The 27,316-nt window shown below is 34.0% G+C and overlaps 1 protein-coding gene across 1 annotated transcript in view; it reads left to right on the top strand.

The window, feature by feature from the left end:
• LOC140598763 (uncharacterized) overlaps positions 1 to 26,965 on the top strand; it is a 141,256-nt gene extending 114,291 nt beyond the window's left edge. The window contains exons 4-9 of the mRNA XM_072757297.1: positions 2,534 to 2,657; positions 5,597 to 5,716; positions 13,902 to 13,910; positions 13,966 to 14,017; positions 18,852 to 18,944; positions 24,331 to 26,965. Of these exons, the coding sequence (XP_072613398.1) occupies positions 2,534 to 2,587 (54 nt within the window). The 3' untranslated portion in view covers positions 2,588 to 2,657; positions 5,597 to 5,716; positions 13,902 to 13,910; ... (1 more) ...; positions 18,852 to 18,944; positions 24,331 to 26,965. The remainder of the gene's footprint in view (positions 1 to 2,533; positions 2,658 to 5,596; positions 5,717 to 13,901; positions 13,911 to 13,965; positions 14,018 to 18,851; positions 18,945 to 24,330) is intronic.
• The last annotated feature ends 351 nt before the right edge of the window (positions 26,966 to 27,316 follow it).

Genomic DNA, 27,316 nt, shown 5'->3' with positions numbered 1-27,316 from the left:
TCAACTTGAAAATCTGGGAACAAGTGTCACTAGAAGGAAAATGAAAGTCCTCAGTGATTCAAGAAGTGCTCAGTTGTGGCAAGATTGGTTTAAAAAAGAAATGTAAAAAAAAAAAAAGAAGAAGAAAGAAACATTACTTCTTCCCTTTTCTCAAAGTTTTTTTTTTTTTTTATCATCAGAACATAACATTTATACTAAGAAGCACACAACATACAAAATCGTTGTACCAATATTTATTTCCACCAGTGGTATATGGGAGTTCAAATTTCTCCTTACTTGCTAATATTTTTTTCAACTTTTACCATTCTAATGGTTGTGCAGACATATTTCATTTGAGTTTGAATGTGCATTTCCTTGATGCCTAAAGACGTTGAGAAATTCACATTGGCTATTTGGATCTCTTACTTGTTGAAGGGTCTGTTCAGTTCATTGGCTTATTTCTAACCATATCATCTACTTTTTTTCTTATGTATTTGTAGGAGATCTGTGTACGTTTGGATATAATAAGTCTAATTCATCAATCCTTTCTTTTATTCTCTATGTATAGTTTGTGCCCTTTTGAAATCAATCTCTGCCTATCCTCCCTACTCCAAGTTTATAAAGAGAGTCTATGTTAATTTATAGAAGCTTTATTGCTTTAGCTTTTGCATTTAGGTCTAAAATCTGACTTTTTAAAATTTTCTTGATTTCTTGATTTTTCTTAATTATTTACTTATTTTTGTTTTCCCTTTAATATATATAATCAAACTTGAATCATTTATTTCAAAGTCTGCTTAGTTTGTGTCCAGGGCCCTTTCTCTTTGATAGAATTGGATCAGATGTTTGCTTCCTCAGCAACGCAGAGCTTGAAGAATATTGCTTAAGCTTCTGTGTTCTGCTTGGTTTTGTGCTTCTTGCCCCTGACCTAAACTCTTATGATACCCTATAGTTTAAAACATTGTCTTCTTTGGGGAAGGCAGTACAACCTTAGCAATATACATTTTCCCAAGCACGATTGAACCCTGATTAAAAGATTTCTGCCCAATGAAATCTGGCAGAAATGCAAATAAGCTCAGTGTATGAACATTATATAAAAAATGCAATTGAGTTTATTTTCAATTTAGTGTTTTTACTAATTCGATGCAGCAAATCTGAAATCTCCCGAGTTAAAAAGAAAACAACTCTACAAATGTGTCATTCATTGCAACCTTAATGCCAGTGACTATCCAGTTTTTAAGTCTCTAGAACAGCAGTAAGCAGGACGAAAGTTATGAGTTCAGTGCTATATTTAAAAAGTTTAATTTAAAATAAATAAATAAAAATAAATTTAAAAGAGTTTAATTTTGCTATGGTCTGAATGGTTTTGTCTCCCGAAAATGCAAATGTTGAAATCCTAATTCCCTAAATTGATGGTTTTAAGAGGTGGGCCCTTTGGGAGGCAAAGAGGTCATGAGTGCAGATGGCTCATGAATGGACTTAGTGCCCTCATAAAGAAGCTCCAGAGAGATCCCTTGCCTATTTTACCCTGTGAAGACACAGCAAGAATGTGCTGGCAATGAACCAGGAAGAGGGCCCTCAGCGGAAGGCAGCCACGCTGGCACATTGCTCTTGTATTTCCAGCTACCAGAACTGAGGAATACATTTCTGTGGTTATAGTAGCCTGAATGGCGTTAAGAAACTTCTGTGCCATCAAGCAAATCAGTCGTCTTGCTCCAGGCAAACGTCCATATAAGTGGGTCTCAAATTTCAATGACTGAAAGTATCACAGCCATGCTTATTTAAAATGTGTTAAATTGTGCCATTCTTCCAAAAAAATTGATTCAATGAATCTGAGGAGGATAAAGGGCTAGAAAGCGGATTTGTTTTAAGACATATATCCCTGGGAATTCTGATGCCTGTTGCTCTTGGACTACAATTTGAATGGCCTAAGAAATTTAGGATAGTGTTTGGTTACGAAGGAAAACTAGGTGAGAAAAATAGCAATGAGGTGATAAATATCAAAGCCATTTCTCAGAAGTTCAATCAGTGTGCCTTATATGCAAATTTTTTCAAGTGGCATATTCACTGCACAAAAGAACACACAACATGCATTCATGAAATGCGTGAACATTTTAAGTGACAATAGTTTTAAAAACTTAAATATATCTGAGGCCATCTACAGGCCTCACTGGAAGTTGCCTCATTAGCATAAATTGAGACAGGATCCAAAAAGGCTCACTGTGAAGATACTTTTATCACCTCTATCACTCAGGAAATTTCAAGGATTTCAGAAATCTTGTGCCAGGAAATGGTAAAAAAAAGCAAATATAATAATAAAAGATACTCCTAACACCCTTACCACAATGGTTTTAGGAACTCTATGCCAAGACCTGGGGATACATATATATATGTGTATATATATATATATTGACATATATTAATATATATATATTTAAATATTTATTTATTTATTTATTTATTTATTTATTTATTTATTATATCACAATATCACAGCTGCTGTAACAAAATATCACAGATTGGACGGTTTAAGCAACAAAATTTTATTTTCTTACAGTTGTGGAGGCTAAAAATCCAAGATGAACATATAGTTGGGGTCGGTTTCCAGTAAGAAATCTCCTTGTGAAAAAGACAGACAGCTGCTTTCTCTGTGTTCTCACGTGGACTTTTCTGTGAGCGTGGTGAGTGACAGATCCTGATGTGTCCTTCTCTTCCTATGAGGATGCCAGTGTTGTGGGATTAGGACCCCAATGCTTATGACCTCAATTACCCTTAAAGGCCTTATTTCCAAGGCCTTATAGTCAGTCACACTGGGGGTTAGGGTTTTAACCTATGGATTTATGGAGGGACACAGTTGAGTTCCTAACAGATGAGATTTGAAGCTAGACACTATGGATAGACGAGTTGAGCAACAAACAGCCACAATACTCATCCTTGGTTATTGGTCCATATGATTCCAGACAAATTCTATCCTTTCCCGCTGTGCAATTATTTTCTCCCATAGGATAAATGGTCTTTGAGTTGTCCACTACTCCTATAGGCAATCTCTATATTAATATTAATATATGTGACATTGTTTGGGTACCAGCTAATGATCAACATCTTGTTATATCTAGGAATTCCATTTTTCTGAGGAAGTATTATTGAAATGTATTTTTTGTCCCTCCAAGTATCAAATTTTCTTATCTCCTGTTGAAAATAGAAAGAATAAAATGTTCAAAAACAATAAGAGCATCTTTTTCTATACAGTTCCATTAAACTGGCACAAATGTGGAATTGTAGCTGACGTTTTGAAGATTTATGAAGTGCCAAGGAAATATGTTTGCAATTTTCTATATGTGATGGTGTTAATATTCACCCAACCTTAGGTATTACAACACCCGGGTTATTACTCTATAAAGAAATGTGCTTTGCTTTTCAATATTCACAATATGTAATATATAAAACAAGCATAACATGTAGTAAATACATATATATATATATATGTATATATATATATATATATATATATATATATATACACACACATAACTATAAATGTTCACTTCTAATGGACTTATTCAATTTTTAATACCAGGTGAAAAGTCTGGAACCTGTGCTCCTTCTAATTATTTTTGTTATTGTAGGGAAAAGGAATCTCAGATATGTGTGTGACTTATATTATACTAAACATATCATTGGCAATGCAGAAAGAAAGAAATAGATCACAATGGAGTAAAAATAGGTAGAAAGATATAAATTAAAAATAGTAAAATGACAAATTTCTCCAGGATATGGATAGGGATATGGCTATGCAAATAAAACAGATTGATTCTGTGTAGACAAAAATTAACATTGTGAGTCAGAGCAACTTTATGAAAAGTGAAATGAATTTCATACCGCTGAATTTGGAATACAATATAATAAGATTTATCTTGTAATATATTAATATTATTCTTTTTCTTTCATATATACAATATTCCCTCTTTTCAATCAGAATCATCTACTACATTGAAGAGGATTGATATTATAATAGCTGCAATGCCAAAAAATATATTTAAACATTCTCATTGTACCTCAAAATTGATAATAGAAGCTCTTTTCAGAAAATAATTTTTTTAAAAGATCGATTACATGAAGGAAAAAAATGGTTGAGATATTATGTGTATAACATGTACCCCAGGAGTATATCTTGTTCCTTAATTCTTGGACTGGAAGGATAGATCTGTGGACTTCAGACATTCTCTGGATTGTGCTTTCTCTGACTCAGATTCCCTCTTACACAAATAAAAACAGAGAGAGATCCAAGGCTAGAATTAGTAAAATAAAACTAAAGTTTCTTAAAAAGGATTAAGTATGTTTTTTGATTCTAATCTTCGTCTTTCTGGATTCTGATTTTGGATTGCTGTGGTTTCTTTCAATAACTGTGTCTGGGGTTTACGATACGTCTTATATCCATAGTATGATACCTTTCATCAATTTTAGAAAATTTTTAGATATCGATTCTCCCTAATTACCTTACGTCCTTCAGTTTTGATTGCAATTGTTAAATTTCTTGATTCACCCCCTTGTGCTTTTTGTCCTCTTTTGTATAGTTCCCATCTATTATCTATTTCCTTATTATCTCTCTCCAGTTTACTAATCCTTTTAATTTCTGTTTATTCCCTTGAGATCATAGTTTGCTGTTTTGTATTTTTAGTTCTAGCAATATTTATGTGTCTAAGATGTATTTTTCATTACATTTTCATTGCTATTATGAATAGTACATAATTAATCAAAACAATTTTAACATGTTATATATAATGTAAATAATTAGTAAACATGAAACTAAACACAACTGCAATTCTTAATAGAACGCATGTGGGGATTTCACAATTTCATTAAAATAAGTTTTTCTAATATCAATTATTTGCAGTATGGTAAAGCACTGGTCATCTGCTTCTGGGGTACATGATTTCATATACGAATCAACATTCTAAGAGTACGTGTGAATGTCAAAAGCCTGAATATTGGTTCCCTTAAAACTATGTGTGTCTACACTTCTGTGAGAATACTTTCCTACCCAGTTTTGAGACCAGTCACATAGGATACAACCCTCCAATACAACTGGATGTCTTTCTTTAAGCTATGGTTCACTGCTTTGCCCTTTTGCCTTTTAGATTTCTCAGAGAGTACATATTAAAATGTGAATGTTTCATTCATGAAAGCTTTCCGTTCTTTTAAAAAATATTTAATTTTTAAAATTTTATTTTATTATGGTAAGAACACAACACGAGATCAACCCTTTTAATAAATTTCTAGGTGTACAATGCAATATTGAGGTCACAGGCATGATATTATACAGCAGATCTCTAGAACTCACTCATCTTGTGTTACTTATACCTGTTGATTAATAACTCCCGTTTCTCCCAGCCCTAGACAACCACTATTCTACTCTCTGTTTCTATGAATTTGACTATTTTAGATACCTCCTATAAGTGGAATCATGCAGTATTTTTCTTTCTGTGATAAGCTTAGTCCATTTAGAATAACATCCTTAAGGTCCTTTCATACTGTTGCATATTACAGAATTGCATTTTTTTAAAAGCTGAATACTATTCCCATCGTAAATATTTACAAAATTTCTTTATATATTCATCAGTTGATGGCCACTTAGGTTGTGTCCACATCTTGGCTATTGTGAATAATACTGCAAAGACCATGGGAGTGATATTATCTCCTTGTGATCCTGACTTCAATTCTTTCGGATGAATACCCATAAGTAAGTTTACTCGGTCGAAGGAGAGATATATCTTTTACTTAATTTTTGCAAAATCTCCATACTGTTTAACTTAGTTGCTGCACCATTTCCATTTGTTACCTCTTCTCTTTTTGATAATAGATATTCTAACATCTAATAATGAGATGATAGTTCATTGTGGTTTTAATTTGCATTTCTTTAATGAGTAGTGACATTGGACATTTTTTCATAGACCTGTTTGCCATTTGTATATGTTCTTTGGAGAAATGTCTATTCCTTCTTTCTTCTTTCTTTCTTATTTTATTTTATTATTTTATTTTATTTTATTATTTTGTTTATTTTAATTTATTTAGTTTTTGAGAAGTGTCTATTCAAGTCCTTGGCTCATTTTATAATCAGGCTAGTAGTAGTATTTTTACTATTGAGTTGTTGGAGTTACTTTTTTGAGATTAAATTATCTTCTGATAAATGGTTTGCAAATATTTTTTACCCGTTCTGTAGGTGTGCCTTTCACTTGTTTATTGGCTATGAAAAAGTTTTGTTTTTTTTTATGTTGTCTCACTTGACCACTTCTGACTTTTTTTTCTTTTGCCTGTGTTTTTGGCATCATATCCAAGAAATCATTGCCAAAACCAATGTCATGATTTTCTTCTATGTATTTTTCTAGGAGTCTTACAGTTACAAGCCTTATGTTTATGTCTTTATTTGTATTTTGATTGATTTTAGAATAAGGCATAAATAAGAGTCCAATTTCTTTTTTTTTGCATGTGGATATTCAATTTTCCCACCACCATTTGTTGAAGAGACTATCCTTACCCCATGTACATCCTTGGCTCCCTTGCTATAGATCAGTTAACTGTATATACATGGACTTATTTTGGGGCTGTCTTTTCTGTTCTTTTTATCTATACACTATTTTTATGCCAGTATCATACTAATTTGATTACTACATATTTGAACTCAGGAAATATAATGTCTCCAGCTTTGTTCTTTTTTTCTCAAGATTGATTTGGCTACTCATGGCCATTTCTGGTTCCATGCGAATTTTAGAATTAAAAAAAAATTCTTAAAAAAATGCTTTGGGATTTAAAAAAGATTTTATTTGAGGGAGAGAAAGAGATGGCACACAAGAGGTGGGGAGGGGCAGAGGGAGAGGGAGAAGCAGACTCCCTGCCAGGCAGGAAGCCTGACATGGGGTTCGATCCCAGGACCCTGGGATCATGACCTGAGCTGATGGCAGATGCTCAACTACTGAGCCATTCAGGCATCCCCCCCCAAAAAATGCATTGGAATTCTGAGAGATTACATGAATCTGTACATTGCTTTGGGTTGTATGGACATATTAACAATATTAAGTCTTCCAATTCATAAATACAGAATGTCTTTCCATTTGTTTGTGTTTTCTTTAATTTCTTTCACTGATGTTTTGTGGTTTTCAATGTATTATCCTTTAACCTTCTTAGATAAGTTAATTCCTAAGTACTTTATTTTTTTTGGGCACTGCTTTCAGTGGGATTTTTATGATTAAGTTTTCAGAGGATTTGTTGCTAGTGCAGAGAAACATGTCTGATTTTTTTTTTTTTATTTTTGTAACTGGTAGCTTTACTAAGTTTATTTTAATTCAAACAGCTTTTTAAAAATATTTTATCTATCATCTATCCATCATTTATCTATCTATCTATCTATCTATCTATCTATCTATCTATCATCTATCATCTGTCTATCTATCTATCATCTATCATCTATCTATCATGTATCTATCATCTATTTATTTTAGAGATAGGTAGAAAGTGGCAAACAGGGGAAGAGAGTGCAGGAGAGGGAAAAAGAGAATCTCAAGCAGACTCCCTGCTGAGCACAGAACCCAGTTCAGGGCTGAATCTCATGACCCTGAGATCATGATCTGAGATGTAATCAAGAGTTAGAGGCTTAATCAACTGAGCCACCCAATGCCGCCAGTTCAAGTAGGTTTTTTTTAATGGAATCTTTAGGATTTGTTTTTATTTTTTGTTGTCTGCAAACAAAGACAATTTTACTTCTCCTTCCTAATTTTGATAGCTTTTCTTTTTGTTGCCTAATTCCTCCGACTGGAGCTTCCAGTATTATGTTGAATAAGAGTGGATAGAGTGGCAATGACGGTAAAAATTCTCAAAAATCTAGGAATAAAAAGAAAGTACCTAAAAAAAAAGAGAGAGTACCTCAACATAATAAAGGTTTTACATGAAAAGTCCATTGCTTACATCTCAATGGTGAAAAACTGAAAGTTTTTCCTTTGTAATTAAAACTTCTATTTTTTTTAATAGTCCCTAATTCACTTCTGGAATTTTCTTTTTTTTTTTTAAGATTTATTTATTCATGAGAGACACACAGAGAGAGGCAGAGACACAGGCAGAGGGAGAAGCAGGCTCCCTGCAGGGAACTGATGCTGAGCTCAATCCCAGGACCCTGGGATCACGACCTGAGCCAAAGGCAGATGCTCAACTGCTGAGCTACCCAGGCACCCCTCCTCTGGAATTTTCAATTTTCTTATATCTCTTTTCATACATTAAGATGGGTAATTTAAAGTCTGTTTCTGATAACTGCATTTAATTACACATTGTTTGGGGTTTTAAATTGTTTCTTTCTTTCTTCTTCTTTTCTTTTTGACCAAAAAATATTCGCCAGGTCCCTTGTGGTGGCCTTGAACTTCAGTTTTCCATCCTCATCCTCATGAGAATCATTTATGGAAAAAGAGGCCTCAGGGAAAGATTTATTTCCCTTTCTTTTAATTCCATGATTCTTTGCTGCTTTAATAGCATAACTTCAAATGGGTTAAAAATTCCTTGACTAAGTTATCATGGTAACCTCAGTGGGAGGTTTGTTCTGAATTATATAGCAGCCAGTTATGAGAAACAGAAGTCTTACAGCTCCTTCACAAGCTCCTTGGGAGCTTCCTGGATGTAATCTGAACTAACCCCTGGACACAGAAGGCCAGGAAAGATTGAAAAAAAGGTTGGCCACTCCAAGTTGGTAGGGGGCAGATTAAATTAAATTAAATTAAATTAAATTAAATTAAATTAAATTAAATCAACAGAACTTACATATGAGGCTTGACTTTGGTGGCTGCAAGGTGAGTTGATCTCTGTACCCACCTACCAAATTGTAAAGGTTTATTTTTTTAAAAACTTTATGTATTTATTCATGAGAAACACTCAGAGTGAGGCAAAGACACAGGCAGAGGGAGAAGCAGGCTCCCTGCAGAAGCCTGAGGTAGGACTCGATCCTGGAACTCCAGGATCACACCCTGAGCTGAAAGCAGATGCTCAACCACTGAGCCACCCAGGCTGCCCCTTAAAGATTTATATAGGGTCCTAACTGTTGTCAGTCACACTGTCCAAATGGTCTGAACTCCACATCCCTATCTCATAGCTATGTCCTTGGAGCAACTTTGGGGAGTGGGAAGGCAAGTAGAACCCACATTCCAAGGACAAGATTGGGGGTGTGGAGCTTCTGATTGCTGAGGTCACCAGGCAGTCATAGCCTCTCAACAACTTCACTCAGTACCTATTTGCCTCAGTTGTTTAAAAAAAAATCTGCTCTTCAACACTTGATCCATACCTCCAAAATTGCTGTTTTATTCAGGATCAATCATATTTTAGCTACCTCGTCTTGTCTTCAGCATTCCAATTCCCTAAATAATTTTGACACAAGTAAGAGCTTTTATTGCTCAGCCCTATATATGTGGCTCTGGTCTTGTCCTTCCAGTGCACATTACCTCAACTCCATTGCTGCTAATCTGCTTTCTTTGCAGTGATGTGACATTATCCTCTATTACCCTTGGTCCATAACTGGTTTAATTATTGCCAGACCAATGATTTCCCAACAGATGCTCTGACTTTATGAATTAATCTTCACCAGGAAGTCCTGGTTTTGTTTGTTTGCTTGTTTTTGGTATATTTTCTACACTGATACTGGTGACCTGTATAGAAGAATTTTTCCCTGAGTGGTTTAGTTGATAGAGAGATACAACATAGTTTACTCATGTAACATTCCCAATCAATCCTTTTCATGGAAGAAAGAATGGATTATCTGGAGCATTTCAAAGAATAAACCAGCCATACTGGACTCAGTCTCTTTAGCTCTCTTTTCTCTTTTTCAGGATATGCCCTCCTACAGAAACCAGGTTTTTGGACCTGCTTTCTAGAGAGTAGTAAAATGGACCTGCCTCTTCAGGTGAAGCCTATGGTTTTCCAGCTATGCGTGTGACTGATGGAAGACTCTGTTTATGTTAATAGTGAAGAATGGTTAAATCCTTCAGATATAAAACTTGTTCACCAGTGAATTTTTATCATAATAAAAACTGATAATTTGGTCTTGATTTTTCAAACTTAAACATTTTTAAAGTTGACTGAGGAAGAGTAGACTGCCACGTGGTTCCTTTCAAATGCCAACACTTGAGATGTGACCTGGGAAACTTGAAATAGAGAAAATGAATCAAATGTGTGACCAAGTAGGCTTTACAGAAGGCAGTACGTGTCATAATTTGATGACGCTTTGGATATGGTGCAGCTTTGCACCCTGGGAACCTATTGACATCTGCAATTCTGCTCTTTGGTTCTTCTACAAACCTAATCTTTGCATTGCTTATGAAAGCACTAGGTTTGAGTAATATTCCCATCTGCTTCATCTTTGTTTTGTCATTTCTTTTCCTGTACTGTTATTTTCAGAGAGGGTCAGTCTATTTTCTACAATTTTAACTTAAAATTAATCACTCTTTTTTTTTTTATAACACTTTTAAAGATGAGAACTCATAGCTGAACATTTCTTTTAATCTCCCTTTGCTGTGTGACGCAGGCCTTTATATTTTTAACAAAATCTATATTTTGTCTTGTAAGTTCTTCTAGGGAGAAAGGGCACTGGTGAGTTATGGCTTTTTCATAACCACATTAATGCTTAAACAAATCCTATAATAAAATGCAAAATACATAAACCCCCAAACTTACAGTCACCTGATATTATGATTTTAAAATATTAAGTCAGGGGCACCTGGGTGGCTCAGTCAATCAAATGTCCAACTCTTGATTGTGGCTCAGGTTGTGATCTCAGGGTCGTGAGGTACAGCCCTGCATCATCCCTGAGATCAGCATGGAGTCTGCTTGGGATTCTTTCTCTCCCCCTCTTTCTCCCTCTGCCCCAACCCCTGCTCACATGCTCTCTAGAAAATATATGAATACATCTTTTGAAAGATAAAATAGATAAATCAAAACATTGAAAGAACTTCAGGATAATAGTTGTATAAATTCCATTTGTCAGAACCTTGATAATCCTTTGTCGCATACCTTGTTCTTCCACAAATTTGTACGTGTTGCTTTTGTCAGGATCTAAGGAATTTCACAACTTTAAATAACTAGCCTTAGGAGAAATCTTAAGCAGACTCTGACTTACACAGTAGCTTATATCTCCAGAGATAAGCTTCTTTTTGACCTCTGAGAATGATTTCTTCATTTCTTTCCTTTACTCAATGTTTTATATTTTTTTGTAAGCATTTTTACACATTTCCAAAAAAGAAAGTTTTCTAGGATATGTTCATTGCCTTGAATCAGATGTCTTGAGTCAATATTGACAGAAATTTATAGATGTGGATCACCATGGTGCTTCATCCTGAGAGAAAAATCATTCTTGAATATCTGCAGATCTATATATTCATTCCAATAAAAGCAATTAGACATCTGGGAAGTTTATATCAAATTCCTTAATAAAACCAAACTTAGTTATCTTACAAAATTTACTCTGAATTGCTTAGAACAATATTTTTTCCTTGTTACATGTCATCAGCACCTACCACATAATATATATATATATAAATATATAAACATGATGATGCTCATTAAATACACATAGTTATTATTTTTGTATTAAGTCAAGGGAAATTTATATATATAATTAATACATGCAATGTTTAGGATAATTTGACAAAAGTAAAAATCTAATAGAATAGGCTTATATTTCCAATTTAGAGGATTTGGACTTATGGTTTTAATTTATGGGAGTTGTTACTAAATTTGTGGATGGTGTTTGATTATGTCATTAAATTTAATATCCATAATATATTAGATAGTTTATTAGTTTAGTTCATTAGTTTATTTAATAGTTTATTAGATCAATATGAACTGATTAATAGTTGATAAGATTTAACTTTTAAGATAGATTTTTAGGGATGCCTGGATGGCTTAGCGGATGGGTGTCTGCTGTTGGCTCAGGTCATGATCCTGGGGCCTGGGAATCGAGTCCCGCATCGGGCTCCCTACATGGAGCCTGGTCTTCTTCTGCCTGTGTCTCTGTCACTCTCCCTGTGTCTCTCATGAATAAATAAATACAAATTTAAAAATATATTTTTAACATAAAATTGTTAAGATGTTTCTGCTTTTATTTTTATTTTTTGTGGGTTTTTTTTTTGTTTCTGCTTTTAGAAAACTAAAGCATACAATTAGATCTAAATATGTTAGAGATGTTTAATAATTGATTAATTTCCCACAAAGGGGAGGTCATAGAAATGGGGGAAAACAGAATAAGTTATAATGAAAATTGTAAAATTGCCAGTTGACTTCAGACGCTAGCAATAATGTGTGTTTTTCCTCCCTGGGTCTGTAGCCAGAGCTCCTCGTTTTTGCAATCACAGACTACATAAGTAGGATCTCTATGATGAGTTTCAGCAAACAGAAGTGGGGAAACAGCATTAGATTCCTGTGTCATACGTGCACGCAAGACTTAAGATGAGAAGCAGATTTGGTGGAGGTCCCAGGGCTTACCTACTCTTGAACAATCTCATTTTAAGTGAATACCTTAAATCTGATTTCCATTATTTCAAATAGTCTTCACTCAAGCTACAGACATATATATGTAGTGGCATGCATTTGAATGGCTGTTTTTATTTTTTAAATGTATTTATTTGAAATATTTTAAATAAAAAATTTAACAGTAAGGATATATAAATCAAAGTGTGTATCTGTATTTTATTGATGTTAAGCCTTAACTGGCATTCTTTCTTTTTTTTTCCTTGAAGATTTTATTTATTTATTTGAGTTAGAGAAAGAGAGAATGAGAAAGAGAGAGAGAGAGAACGTGAGAGCAGGAGCACAAGCAGGGGGAGCAGAGGGAGAGGGAGAAGCAGGCTCCCCACTGAGCAGGGAGCCAGGTGTGGGGCTCCATCCCAGGACCCTGGAATCATGACCCGAGCTGAAGGCAGATGCTCAACCGACTGAACCACTCTGGCGCCCCTTTAACTGGGATTCTGCTATAAAAATAAAAGATTTTTCATCTTCCATTTCAAGCTAGGCTGCAACATTGAATTGTGTTAAATGATGTGCTGCACTTCCTCAGATGTTCATTATTGCCCTATATGAATTTTGCTGAGATGAACAAACTCACTTGCAGAAAATCTTTATGTTAGATTCATGTATTGAGCCAAAACTTGAGGTTATCTCTTTGAAGTGTGGGAGACAACTTCTTAAAAAAGAAAAATGGCATTTTCTTCAAAAATATTTGATGTATTAAGGTCTAAGTGCTTCAGAACACAGCTATTAGTTATTTTCTAAAGGCATGGATCGAAGCAATTTGTGTGTTAAAATACCTCAGTGGGCACCATGGAACATAATACTAGATTTTGCTATAAACCTGTATTCAACATGCATTAGACTTGTAAAGGTTCTGCAGCTTTTATTTCATTTCCTCTCCATGCTGTAGTCTTTATACTATCTGGCATCTGGAAATCTGCACGGAAACAAAATTAATAGAACACAAACACACAGATATGCATGTATGCGTGATAACATGTCTAGAAATATATTATTCTTTCTTCACCACTGAAAATTGCCATCAATTTTGGTGAGAATAACTGTAATATTAACATCCCTATATTTCAGTATAGTTTACCCATATGCCTGAAAGCCATATAGATTAGTTTCTCAGAATATAAAAGTATCTTTATATTAATGGAAAATGTCAATAAATGAGCTGGAAACCTTGTCAGAGCTTGCGTTTTATATAAGAGGTGGTGCAGAGAGGCATTTATTAAATACTCCAAACATAATTGCACAATATGTGGTCCGGGAAGGAACACCTGACACATTGATTTTACTTCTGAAATATAAACAGGAAAAATTAAATCTCTCAACAGTGTCCAATGTTGAAAAGCTGACCTTAAATGCCCCTTAATTCTTTTTCCTAGGTGAAGAAAGTTTAAAAAAGAAGACTTAAAATGCCCCTTAATTCTTTTTCCTAGGTGAAGAAAGTTTTAAAAAAAAGACTTAATTTTGGCTGTCTAAGTCCTACAAGCAACCACAGGTAATCATAGACTTCATATTTTTCTTCAAGGTCCATTTTTTTTCTTAAATAAGGGATTAGCAGTGGATCTTAAGACTCAGGTAGTTACCATGTAACTCTTCAAAGTACATTTAAGTGCTCATTTGAAAAATGAAATGTGTAATTGTCATGGCTGAATTCACACAGAGGATTCACTAGATTATATAATAATGAGTATTTTGGGAAACAAGATCCCTCCAACACTGAACTAAACCATCCAAATGTATAGCTGTGAAGCATCAAAAGAAAGGAAAACACTACAACAAAATAATTGCACATCCCTTTATATTATATTATACTTAGCCATGTAATTTAGAGTTCTTTATGACTAATGTTAAGACTTGTAAGGTTCATTTAATTGAAATATCTCATTTTGTAAAAAAACAACAACAACAACAAAAAAACCAAAACAATGTCGCGGAACACTTCATGTAACAAATTAAAACTTACTGCAGTGAAGCCCTTTGTGCTCACAGAACTTAAAAATCACTCAATAAAAACAAAGCTGAGTCCTAGGACTAATTTTATATCTGGGCTACAGCCATATACTTAAATAACATTTCCATCTGTTCCAGGCTGTAAAAGTTGCTTGAGTTTAGCAATGACAATCCAACTCATTAACATGTTCTTACATCTTCCTTAGGTGGGTCTCACTCAACTTGACGATGGCCCCCTTCTCACTGTAAAAGATTAATATTTAAACTGTATATGTAATCGTTGTCCCATTTGGAATCTCCTTATTTTTGTAAAAAAAAAATATATTACATACAGAAAGACTTTTCATTTGGAATGTCATCTGGTGATTCAAATGATATCAGAGTAGTAAAACCAGTGCGACACAGAGAATAAAGAAAAATGAAGTCAGGTCTGTTGAACCAGCACAGGATAAAATGAAAGTAACCCAATACAGGTCAACACTCTGGATTTCTTTCCTCTTGAGGGATCAGCTTGCACTTTTCTCCTTGCTACTCAACTTTGTGTTGCCTGGAACAGAGAAAAAAATTAGGAAGTGAGGGTTACTTCGCCAACTGTTTTCACCATGTGGCTTCTCTACTGCAAGGCGGACTGTTAACCATGTCATAAGTAGATTGATGGGCTAATTAGATCATAAACTGAGGACAAATTCACTGGATGGAGGGGCAGGACCTTATTATCGGGTCTCCACTTGAAAAGTGTAAATAGAAATTGAGAAATACATGCCAATTATTGCTTTTATACAATACTAATTCAAATTTTAAAATACTTAACGCGCTTCTAATTTTGGAAGCATTTGTTGAAGGCCACTTTGCATAGTCAAGTTCACATACTCAGCTGAGCTCTTATCTAAGATCGCTGCAATTTTTTCGGGTTTCTGCTGACAACCCTAATTATAAATGGTAACAGAGCAAAGTATGTGGCATGGAAAAGTCAACCCACAAACAGCGAGCAATTGGGGCAAAGGCCACTAACTCGAAACATGTTAAAATTATTAGGTGTTATTGGCAGAATTATAGCTGTGCAAATTTGTACCAATATCACCACGTGTAATAAAATAATGTAATCACGTTAACATTTTGATTATGGGATTCAAACTATTTTGTCCGTTCTAAGTGATTGTTTAAATTGTTCAAATAGTTTAGAAATAAAATGCTTATATTTGGTAGTGGCTTTTTTGTCTTCTACTTATCACACTAATTTTAAAGAATGTTTAATCAAAGGAACAAATATTAAAAATAAAGATGTTCAAAGAAATAAGGAAAGAAGTTTAGATAAAAAAAAAAATGGCTAAAGAGATTGGAAAGCTATTGGCCATTATTGTAGGCAAAGATTTCAAATTGCAGTATATAGGCCTTTGTTATATAGGCCTTTGTTAAAATTAAACTTTATCTCTTATCGCTCATTTTTTCTATAATTTTATTCACAAATTTTAGTTCACAGAATAAATATTATTTTAGGTTTTCAGTTTACTCCAAAATACATAGTTACTTCAACAAGCCTGATTTATTGATACATTAGAAAGTATATGAAATATATCTTGTAGAAACATATTTAAATCATATATCAATACATTTTTATTATTCTTAGCTTATTTCCTAAGATGATGAGGTATATAATTATTATTAATTATTAATAATTATTATTAATAATTATTATTTTACTTGTCAACTCAGTTATTACAGTACAACTCAAAATACATTATTTCAGAATTGGTTAAGATCTTCAGGCTAACATGGCCCAGTTGCAAAAACATTCTAATTTAATCATATAAAAATTAAAATAATTAAGAGTACTTGAAATAAAAATACCCCTGTACATGCACTTAGCCATGGATTTATGTCTCCCAAACTACATGTCAGGATATTTTAATTTTATTTGTGTTGACTCATATCCTATTGGAATAAAACCATCGGCTCCCTTATGAAAAATAAACAGGGATACATGTGGTTTTTGTCTTCCATTAGGAGATGCTGATGGGATGAGCAGGCTGTCCAGATTAACCCTAAGAAGGAAGTCTTCCTGGATTCCAAAATTATTTGTTTTGTATATTTTATGGCTTATATTTAGCCCTTCTTCCGATTATTTGATAATATAGATCAATTAATTCCAACAAATTAAGATACCATCATACCTAATGAATATCTTTGATTTTATTTGGAATAAAAATACACAGAAACAAGAGCCATGAAAGCATGTAATCATTCATGGCCTACCTTGGAGTGTGAACAGATGTTTTAATTAAAATTGACTATGAGATAAATTGTCCCTTGGTGTAATTTAATAAGTAGCCATTGGTACGGTAAATTAGAATACAAATATTTACTTGACCATTATTGCTTTACTCATTTATTGCAATAAGGACTGCATTTGCTTCAGTGCCATTCTTTACAATTTTTTGGTAAAAGAAGAGAGGTTGTTTTCCTTCTTCTCTTAACAACATACTTTTTCTATTCATCAGCTTTTTAGAAACTCTGTGATTGTCTGCTTTATCATCCATTTATTTTCACAGTCAATAAATGCTCAGTTATCTTTCTGAGGTTCACAGGAAAACAAAAGAGACCACTAATGCTAATCATTTTTCTGGAAATATGATAAAAGAAATAGCTCTTCCTAACTCTACTTCAATTTAGATTTTTATTACATTAAAACTGGAAACCATGCTATCATTTGCAGATGACTTTAATGCTTTTATTAGAGCTTGTGTGGGAGGCAAGAGGCTCTATTTATCAAAGCTTTTTTAAATTTTTTTTTAAGAATTACATATCAAGTGATGAATTCATCCTGATAGAATTAATGGAAAAACATATTATTGATGCTTAATTTTTTTCTATGTCACACAAAAGAATCATAAAGTCTATTTAAATTCTATAATCACATAAAGTTAATAAGAATACTTTACCAGAGGGGTCTTTGGAACAATATCCAGTGTAGATGTTTATCTATAAAATATAGGATAACTTTATATTAAAAGGAATTTGGCTTACTTTGAAAGGCTTTGAAGCACGGTGTATGCCTCTAATCTACTAGCCTTCTTTACTTTTGGCTAAATCCATAAACATTTTATGTCAAAGCTCAGATAGGTTTTCTTTTCTATTTTCACTTACCTCCCACTCCCTTATTTCTTGGTACCTGTCATTAATTATTTATATGTGGCTTGCTCTGTAAAGCATGTTTTAAAATATTTTAGAGATTGCTTTATTTTTTTTTACATTTAAAAGAAAACCTGGAACACTCTAAATATGGATTTGGGGGATTGGCAAGATCTGTGAGAATTTTTATACAGTATATAAGAGCTTGAACAAGACTTAATTGAACTAAAATATATCTGGTGTAAAACAGTAGCAATGTTAATATTACTCTTTTTTAATATTTCAGATAAACGTTTCAAAATTATTTTGCATTTATTATTCTTTGCATTATATATAATTCATTTTCAAAACATGACATTTTTTCTTATGTTATAATCTTTAAATAATTGCCACTTAATGTAATCCATTTAAGGATATTAAAATAATCCAAATGCTTCTGCATAGCAGTAACTTAGATACCTCACGAGGCTTTATTTTGTTTTACTAAAGAGGCTAAAGATTAGCAGATGATTATTAAATGCATGCTTTCCTTCCAGTATCACAATCATGTCCTCAATCCTACATAGTCCCCTACTTTGGGACTTGTGGACTTGCACGCAGGCAGGTTATTTCAGAATGCTTTCATGATCAACACTGGGGTGGTATGAAGGGAGCAGGAATGGGCAGAAGGACAAAAATTATACTGTGTTGCTTCCAGGGTTTCAGCATTTTCTATTGGAGCAGTAGAGCCAGGACAGCACTTAAACATTCTTTCAATCAGGGGTACGGGGTGGGGGGGTAGAGCTTTACATCACATCTCCACATCATCTGGTTACTGGATTCCGGTTGCTCTTGGGAGCTTGCTGTGGACAATGCAGCTCACTTCACCTGAGGGAAAATCCCAGCCGAAGTAGGGTCCCAAGTAGGACCCAGATGAGCACTGTCAATGCCATTACTTCCCACCATTGAGGGAAGGAAGGCCTCAGTTGTTGGGTGCGGTGGACCTGGTTGGAATTACATGCATTTATTTATACACATTGCACTGCAACTGCTGAATAATACTAGAATCACATACTCTTTTATTTTTTAGCTTCCTCTTCTAACAACCTTGGCTTGGACTTTTGTCCTTTAGAGCTCGTGGTAACAGTTCCATTTCTGTGTATTGTGTCGGCAATTAAGACAGAATGTTGAAGTAGGTAGATGTCATAGGCTTACACTTTGAACCTGTTTTAAGGATTTGAATCTCATTTCATTATCTCCTCTACTGTAAGGGAACCTGAAGATGTGATTACTAATGAATAAGCCAACAGCCAACACAAATAAACTAGACCTCTTTATAAGGAAGATGAAGTGAATGGATATTGGTAAGACAATTAAGATAATTTCTTTCTTCCTAGCAACATTTCAGATTTCTTTTTACAAGTAACATTCATAAAGAGTTGAATTTGAGGGAGAGGTTAACAATGGTTTTACCTTTCCTAGGGGATCTCGAATGCATATATCACACATATGTTTTTCACACGTATGAATTAAATATACCTGTGTATATTTGATTAAATTACATGACTCATTAATACATCTGTGATTCCTTCAGGATTCTTTTTAAAGTTGAATGTCTTCAATGTCTTTGAGACTACCACAGCATGCTATTTTATAAATTGGGCCAGATAATTAAGATGGTTGGGCAATTTCCAAGGGAGTTGGCTCTCTTTTATGAATATACAGAGAGCTCACACAGTTCCTCAAAATGATAAAGCATTTAAAGTTGTTTCTAAGCCAAGATGCAAACAAATGGTGATACTTTATGGTCATTCAATTTTTCATATTGCTTTTTACACAACATATTTAGAGAAAAAAATTAGAAAAAAAATTAGGCCTATCCTTCGGCCTCTATCCAGCCTAAGGATATGTGCTTCCATGATAAAATGTGGGTTTTTTTCCTCTAGCAAGAATGCAATTAATAGTCCACCTATAACATATATCTTAATTTTAGGATCACAACTGTTATTTCCTCAAGTCTTACTGGCCTAGTAAACACGATCTAATTAATTTATTTCCCCATATTTGTAGCAGTTTTGCAAAGAGCAATTTTATTGGTAAATTTCAAGAATTAATTGACCATAAAATCTATTGAGAGCTAGAGGATATTTTTGTACTTTATATATCATTTGTTTAGGTAGTTGTAGTAATTTCACTTTTCCAGCCATGCTATCTACTTTGAATATGCCATGATAAAATAAAATGCTCACTTTTTAAAAGAAATTCCTTAATGTTATTTAGCCATCCAACAATACCCTGATAAATATGTCTAGTAATTTTAAAGAAAAAATGTGTATTAATTAAAATAAATAAGAATATTTTATAATAAAATTTTTAGCAGTGAAATCTAGCTTGTAGGTACTTTTTCTTCCTTTTTGAGAATATAACTGTTAAATTTTAAATAAGTAATACATTTTCTTTGGTTGAAAAGTTATAAATAGGAATCCCTTGAGAAACATGGACCCAGTATTTTGAACTGTAACTAATGTTCAAGTTACTTTCTCATAAAGATAACATTTTGCATGATATAGTTATATTTTTATTATTTTATTTTTCAGAGATTAGAACACAGAGAGAACCTTTAGGAAACTTTCTTTTTTTTTTTTTTTAGGAATCTTTCATATTCATGTGAGCCTACAAAAATGTCAATAAAATCAGAATACAAACAAAAAATGAGTATATGAAACAAAATTTAAGGCTTTCATAAATGCATTATCTATAATTTTAAAAATTTTGGTAGAATAGAGCTAGATAAGCTTAAAGTTAATAATTAATTTTCTTATAAGGTATAATTTTTTGTTTAGAGTATTCAATACAGTATGGTCCGTAGCTTTCTCTTTATACCATTTGTCACATCTACTGCAACTGTTGACTTACTTTAGATTACCCACCAGAAGTGTCACTGATGAGCTTGTTAATTAGTTTAAATATTTGTTGATAGCCTAGCTTCAATCATACTGCAATAAAAACAATATTTTTCATAGTTCTGCAGCTCAAGGATATTTAAGAAGGTTTTTTATTTTTAAATCCAAGGGCCTGATCTTATATACTTCACCAGGCACTCAGAATTCCAGATGAAATTCTTATATCAGGAATATAAATTCATCTACGTCCTCTAGATTAGATTAAATGAATAAATTGGAAGCCAGTCAAGAGATATGGTCCATTAGTTACATTTTTTTGTGTCAATGTCAGAAAATTGGCTCTAAATTCAAAGCCTCTTTATGGATTTTGACAGAGATTGTATGGGTTCTTCCACAAAAGGAAATTCTTTCAAATTAGTATATCCACACTAGTTTAGTGTGATCTTAAAATTTGCCTTCCCTTTTGCATGTCTGCATGTGTGTGTAAAAGGTGTCAAACATACACTGCACAGAATCTTACACCTTGCGATTTTGAAACATTAGTATTTGTATGTGTATCTGAAAGAAAAAAATGTCCTAGTTAAAAAGGTAAATTATGAAAAACAAGCAAACAAACTTTCTCCACCAAATCAAAAAAAGAAAGAAAAATTCATTTGGCAATGAAATATTTTGGGTTACCTTTCAAGAGTTTGCAGTATGACTCTTACCGTATTGATTGCCATCATTGTTTGCTTATATAACCGATCCCAAATGGCAAAATTCTTTTTTCACTAATTTCAAATAAACATATATTTGTTAAGATCTCTGAATGCCTAAAGGTGTTTTAAAAATCATCACCATGAAAACAGATTTCTGTGGTTGAGATATTTTGATCTTGGTTTGTTTAGTGAAAAAAACCAGAATTTAATTTTAAATTTTACTAAATGCCTAGAATCTGACCTCATTGTTCTTTATTTACATAGCTCGCTAGATATTAAAAGGGGTTTCAATGGAATAGCATGCTATTTATTTTGATATCATAATGTAAAAGCAAGCTTAAGTTCTTTAAAAGCAGAAATGGTTCAGTCTTGCTTATTTTTTCCTTCTTGATTGTGTAAAGTGTCTAACATATCATAGACAATAATCACAAGGTAGAATGAGAAATAGTATTTTTGAATTAGATTACTCTCTCCTCAGAGTCATTACATATGTCAGGAGAAGATGGGAAAAACAATAAGTGAGGCACATATAAGCAAAAACTGCTTTGAAAAATAATTCCACATATCTAACAGTTAACATATGAACTTGTGCAGATTATTTTCAATAAATTTACCAATTTACCACTTTACCAAGACATATATTTCTAAGTTTTAGATGTCAGGATGGAAACAGAAAAGAAAAATACATAAAGTTGATCATTAGGGAAGTAAACCATTTCAATAGCATCAAATTTATGAATTGTAGAAAAAGCAAAGACCCAAAACTGTGAAATAAAGAACTCAATGGTAATACATACATAGTATTGCTAGAAAATACTGATGTCTGAAATTTAATGAAAAATACAGGAAAGTAAGATGGAACGTTGCTGAGCTATAAAGACACATGTTCAAATTGCATTCAATAAAATTAATTTAGACATTAAATTTAGTCCATATGGAGAGACTGGAGATAAAATATCGAATATGCCTCTAGGTACAATTCGATTCAGATGCATTTACCAAAGTTCCCAGGAATATAAGTTTAAATTTTATATGTTTAACAAATTACTTTGAATCACATGTCTCTAATGGCACCTTTTCATATAATATACTATATTCCTGAACATTTTTAGTACAAATTACACTTGATTGTGAGATATTTTTAAAAAGTCAGAAGCTGTAAGAAGTTTATTAACAAAATAGTAAAGTATGCATTGAAGAACATTCTAATTCCAAAACCTAAGGAAAACTAGAAATGAAATATAAATTCTTTTGTTTTCACTCTCATCACATGTTCACTCACCGTTGCATGACCGGTACAGCAGAAGAGTCCCTAATTCCCCATTTAATCAGAGATCCTAGAAAACACATCCTGAAAAAACAAAACCCAACATCATAGGGCTCTGATTTATTTTTGTCTTGGAAAAATAATAATCGATTTTACATTTGGTATTGTCCAATGGAGCCTTGATCTGTGCTTGTTTGCAAGATGCCAACCGGCATTTCAATTTACCTACTTGAAAGTGAGGAACTAGAAAACCAAACTTTCTTTTTAACTCACTAGATGAAAAATGCAAATTATGACTCATTAACTGCAGTTAAAGAAAATCAAAGTCCTCTATGTATTTTATCTATGATTCAAATCAAAGAATCAGGGCCCACGGAAATTTCAGAGGCATTATTAAAAGTGGAAGTTTGGCCTGGGTTTATTTTATGGACAGACTTTCAGGTTATATATGTGATTTAAGTTGGTAGCAAGCAATATATTCTTTTATCAATTGGGCAACTGAAGTATATAATGGTAAATTATTTCCTGTAGTTCACTTAATATATGCAAGAGCATCTAGCTCTCTTCCACTAGGAAAAAAAAAGTACTGTATTTCTAGCTTTTCTACCTTAGCTCAAGAAGAAATATTAAACTCACTTTTTAAAAAAACATTTTGTCTATTTATTTGAGAGAAAGAGAGAGTGATAGAGAGATCACAAGCAGAGCAGAAAGGCAGAGGGAGCAGCAGACTCCCCACTGAGCAAGGAACCCAACTCCCAACTCAATCCCAGGACCCTGGGATCATGGCCTGAGATGAAAGCAGATGGTTAACCAACTGAGCCAGCCAGGGCGCCCTCCAAACTCACTTTTAGGGATAAAAGATTTGGCTCGTTTACAGTAAAATCCAATTCCAGTATTTTATAATAAATTATTGTCAAAATTGTTTGTATACCCAAGAATACATTGTGTGTGTGTTGTGAGAAAATATGAAACTCTTTCAAGTGTTAAATTCCTTTCCTATGTGTGATGGTTAACTCTAGTGTCAACTTGCTGAGATTAAACATTAATTCTGGATGTGTCTGTGATGGTGTTTTTGGATGAGATTAGCATTTGAATCGGTGCACTCCTCCTTGAAGGAGATTGCCTCTCTGCTTGGGCATCATCCAATTCATCAAGAACCTGAACGGGATGAAAGGCAGATGAAGGAGGAATTCACCCCTATTTTCCTGCCTCACTGTATGTGCTGGAACCCCTCCTTCACCTTCTCCTGCCCACGGCTGGGATTTACACCATCAGCTTTCATGGCTTTTAGGCCTTCTAACTTGGACTGACTTATACCAAAGGCTCTTCTGGGTCCCTAGCTTGCAGAAAAAAGATCATAGAATTTCTCAGCTTCCATAATCACATAATAAATCCTCATATATAAATATATATGGATATCCTGTGGGTTCTGTTGCTCTGAGAACACCAGTCCAATGTCTGTGACTAAAACTTAATTCCATATAAAATGTTTCAATCGTTCTTTTTGATAGTGAACTTCCACTTCTCTTTATGTCTTTAAGAATTTCAACCATGATTACTTTAAATGACTTCATATTTTTAAAGGAAATTCCTTAATAAATAATAAACAAATTAAATTTCTGCTAAGCAATATTGGAAGCATAAATCTACATCCTTATGCTGTAATGAAAGATAGAAAAAATGGTTATAAATTGTTTGTGGTACCTACAGATAGAGAAGTACTTATAAGAAATGATGCATAGAGACAGGTAAAATATAAATATACCTCAAACACTCAACACTTCCCCTGCCATGGCTGTACTGAGGGAATTTACATATCAGAAGACAAAATTATATGCTGGGGACTCATTCATTTAAATACATGTTGTTTTTTCCTTTGAAGGTTAGAGGATGAGAAATGAAGAAATATTCTGACTAGCAGCATGGAAATTATTGCTCATTCTCCAGTTCCATGAAGACAATTTTTCCATTAAATTATATATTTCAGGCAAATTGGCTTTTAAACATTGGAATGTGAAGTTGTTATTTCTCTGCTACAGTCTTCGCTTGGCAAATATTTTGGACACCTTCCACAGAGTTCCTCAGAGTCTTTCAGTTTTGCCGGTTTGCATGACCCTCAGCAACTTTCTCCATGTCAGCACCTGCTGCACCCTCATGAGGAATCGAAGTCCTTAACCGCTTCCAGACTCAGGTGAAAGGATATGCAGCAGATCATGGGATTTGGCTTCCTGGCTACTGCCAAATGGGCCAGTTGATGCAATCCCAGAGAAGTAGCGTGTCAGTTCCCTCACGAGACACTGAATAATGAGGCTTGGAGAGAGGAAAAAACAAGCAAAACAATCTCTCCTTTCCTCCTTATCTATGTAACATTATCTCAAGGTTTGGCTTCTTCAGTCTTGGGATATTCTCATGGTGAAACCAGTGAAGGCACCAAGAAATCGTCCCTATCTCTGCAAGTCCCAACCCAAAGTGGTATCTAGGACAATAACACATCTCCCTGAATTTATCTTATTTCCGATCAAGCTTGTTTTGTGTCCCTTTTCCTTCTTTCTGCTGTAGTTAGATTATTCTTCCCTCAGTATTACAGCTGGTTCTTAAACTCAGGGTCCATTTTCTGGGGAACCTGGGGTAAAATAGCCTATGGCCCTTGGGGCTAAGTAGTCATGAAAGCTCATCCACTTAATTTACTCTTACTTTTCCCAGCCCATAATCTGGAGCTTCACGTATATGATCTGTGGGTATAAAACATTTAGAGTCTGACATGGAAGCTTATGCTTCTCATCCCAAAAAAATTGTTCCTTAGATCTATCATTTCTCATCACTAGGCCTAACAAAATCAAGTCCTATATTTATTCACTAGACATTTATTGATTGACTGCACGCTGTTAGATACCCAGGCACACACACACTGTGGGATGTTGATTGTTCCCCATACTGTGCTAGATTTTGAAGCACAAATATGACAGATATGGTATCGCCAGTACTTGGATGCCACACCTCAAACATAATGTAATTTATTTTTAAATAGAGAAACAAACGATGGTACCAATTTATATGTGGATTTCATTTTGTGTTTATCGACTCAAGTCCACATTTTAGTCACTGAGTGTATACTTTGAAACGTATACTTACAAACATTGCCTTGACTCTGCTCAGACATGGGTAATGTAGGTTTGAATTTATTTTTAGAAATTGAGGAACTCAAGACAAAAAATCGACGTTACAGTTCACACAGATGGAAAGAAGCAAAGTATGTAGGTCTCGTCTGACTATAAAACCCAACCTGTTTCTACAATAAGTCCCTCTTTTTTTTTTTTTAATCCTACTTATGATGTTCCCACTTAGAATTTCTGCTAAACTCTTTATCCGTCTTAGAAGACTGCAGTTTCTCTCTCTAGGCTATGAGTTGAATATAACTCACTGTTCAAAGCTAAGGCCAAGTTGTATAGTGATTAAGATCTTCCTTCATCTTGGAAATTATACATATTTGAGATCAAATGCTGATTATATCATCTTGGAAAAATCATTAAATTTTGTGAATTTTAATGCATTCAATTCTAAAGTTATATCTACTACATCAGATTCTTTTATTTATTCACTCTTCAATGTTTTTTTTTTTTGGCTCCCCCCTATGCCCAGTACTTTTTTGACCCTGGGAATGCAAAAATTGACAAAGCTAGAAAAGTTGCTGACCTTGTGAAACTCATAGCATAAGGGATAGGCAAAAAATAATGAACAAGTACAAATTTATTGTAATTTCAGGTGATATCAAGGGTATAAAATAAAAAAGGAAGCAAAATCAAAGATATAAAATGATAAGCTGGGGGTGGGAATATTTCAACCCCAGAAAGCCTGGCACTTACAAAAGAGAACTATATGAGCCTCTGTGTGGAAAAAGCACTTTACGTAGAGGAAACCCCAAATACTGAGGCCTTGAGGCAAGACCCTGCCTGGCACAGAGGGTTTTGTGCCTGGAGCAAAAACAGGAGAGGAAAGAAAGTTGCTAGTGCTTGAGAAACTGCCAGACACCCCCCCATTGGAGACTCGCAGGACATTTATTTTTTTAATAAATGTGAAGAGAAGTCACTAGAAGTCTTGAGATTGAAGAAGTCAGACAAAGACAAATACTATATAACAACCTTCTTGGGGTCTTGAAAAGCTGAACTCATAGACACAGAGAGTGGAATGGTCATTCCCAGGGTCCGGGGGGTGAGGTAATAGGGAAGATGTCATTTAAGGGTACAAACTTGTAAGTGATAGATAAATAAATCCAGGACATCTAATCTACAGCCTGATGATCAAAGTCAACAATACTGTATTATTAACCTCAAAGTTGCCAGGAGTCTAGATCTTAAATGTTCTCACTGACCCCCCCCCCAAAAAAAAAGAAGTATGTGACTTATACTAAAGCTACAGTGGAAATCCTACTTGTAATGTACAAATGTATTGAATTAACATTTTAAACGCACACAATGTGACATGACAATTATAACTTAATAAAAAAATAATCTAACAAACATGAGAGGATTGATTTGGCTGCTGTGTGGAAAGCGGATGGTAGTGGGGAAGAGTAGAGCAAGACACTGTGGCCAAAACGGTATTACAGTTGTAGATGTGAGAGATTGTCCTGGAGGTTATTGTAGAATAAGAGGCAATAAACATCTGATGCATTGCAGATGCCAAAACATATCCACGGTCACGCTCCAACAATTCAGATTCTGGAGTCTAAACGTGACTGCTCCGTGCTCCTCTGTATGCCCCTCTCTTCCTTTTTAAGTTCTGCTCTTTTTCCACCTACGTGTCCTCTTTTACTGTTTGCCCTTTCTGTGTACTCTTTTTCTTTACTTTTGTTTCTTCCAGGTTTTTCT

The sequence above is a fragment of the Vulpes vulpes genome, chromosome 4 (assembly GCF_048418805.1).
Source record: "Vulpes vulpes isolate BD-2025 chromosome 4, VulVul3, whole genome shotgun sequence".
Classification (NCBI taxonomy): Eukaryota; Metazoa; Chordata; class Mammalia; order Carnivora; family Canidae; genus Vulpes; species Vulpes vulpes.
This window is presented reverse-complemented; position numbering and strand designations above follow the sequence as displayed.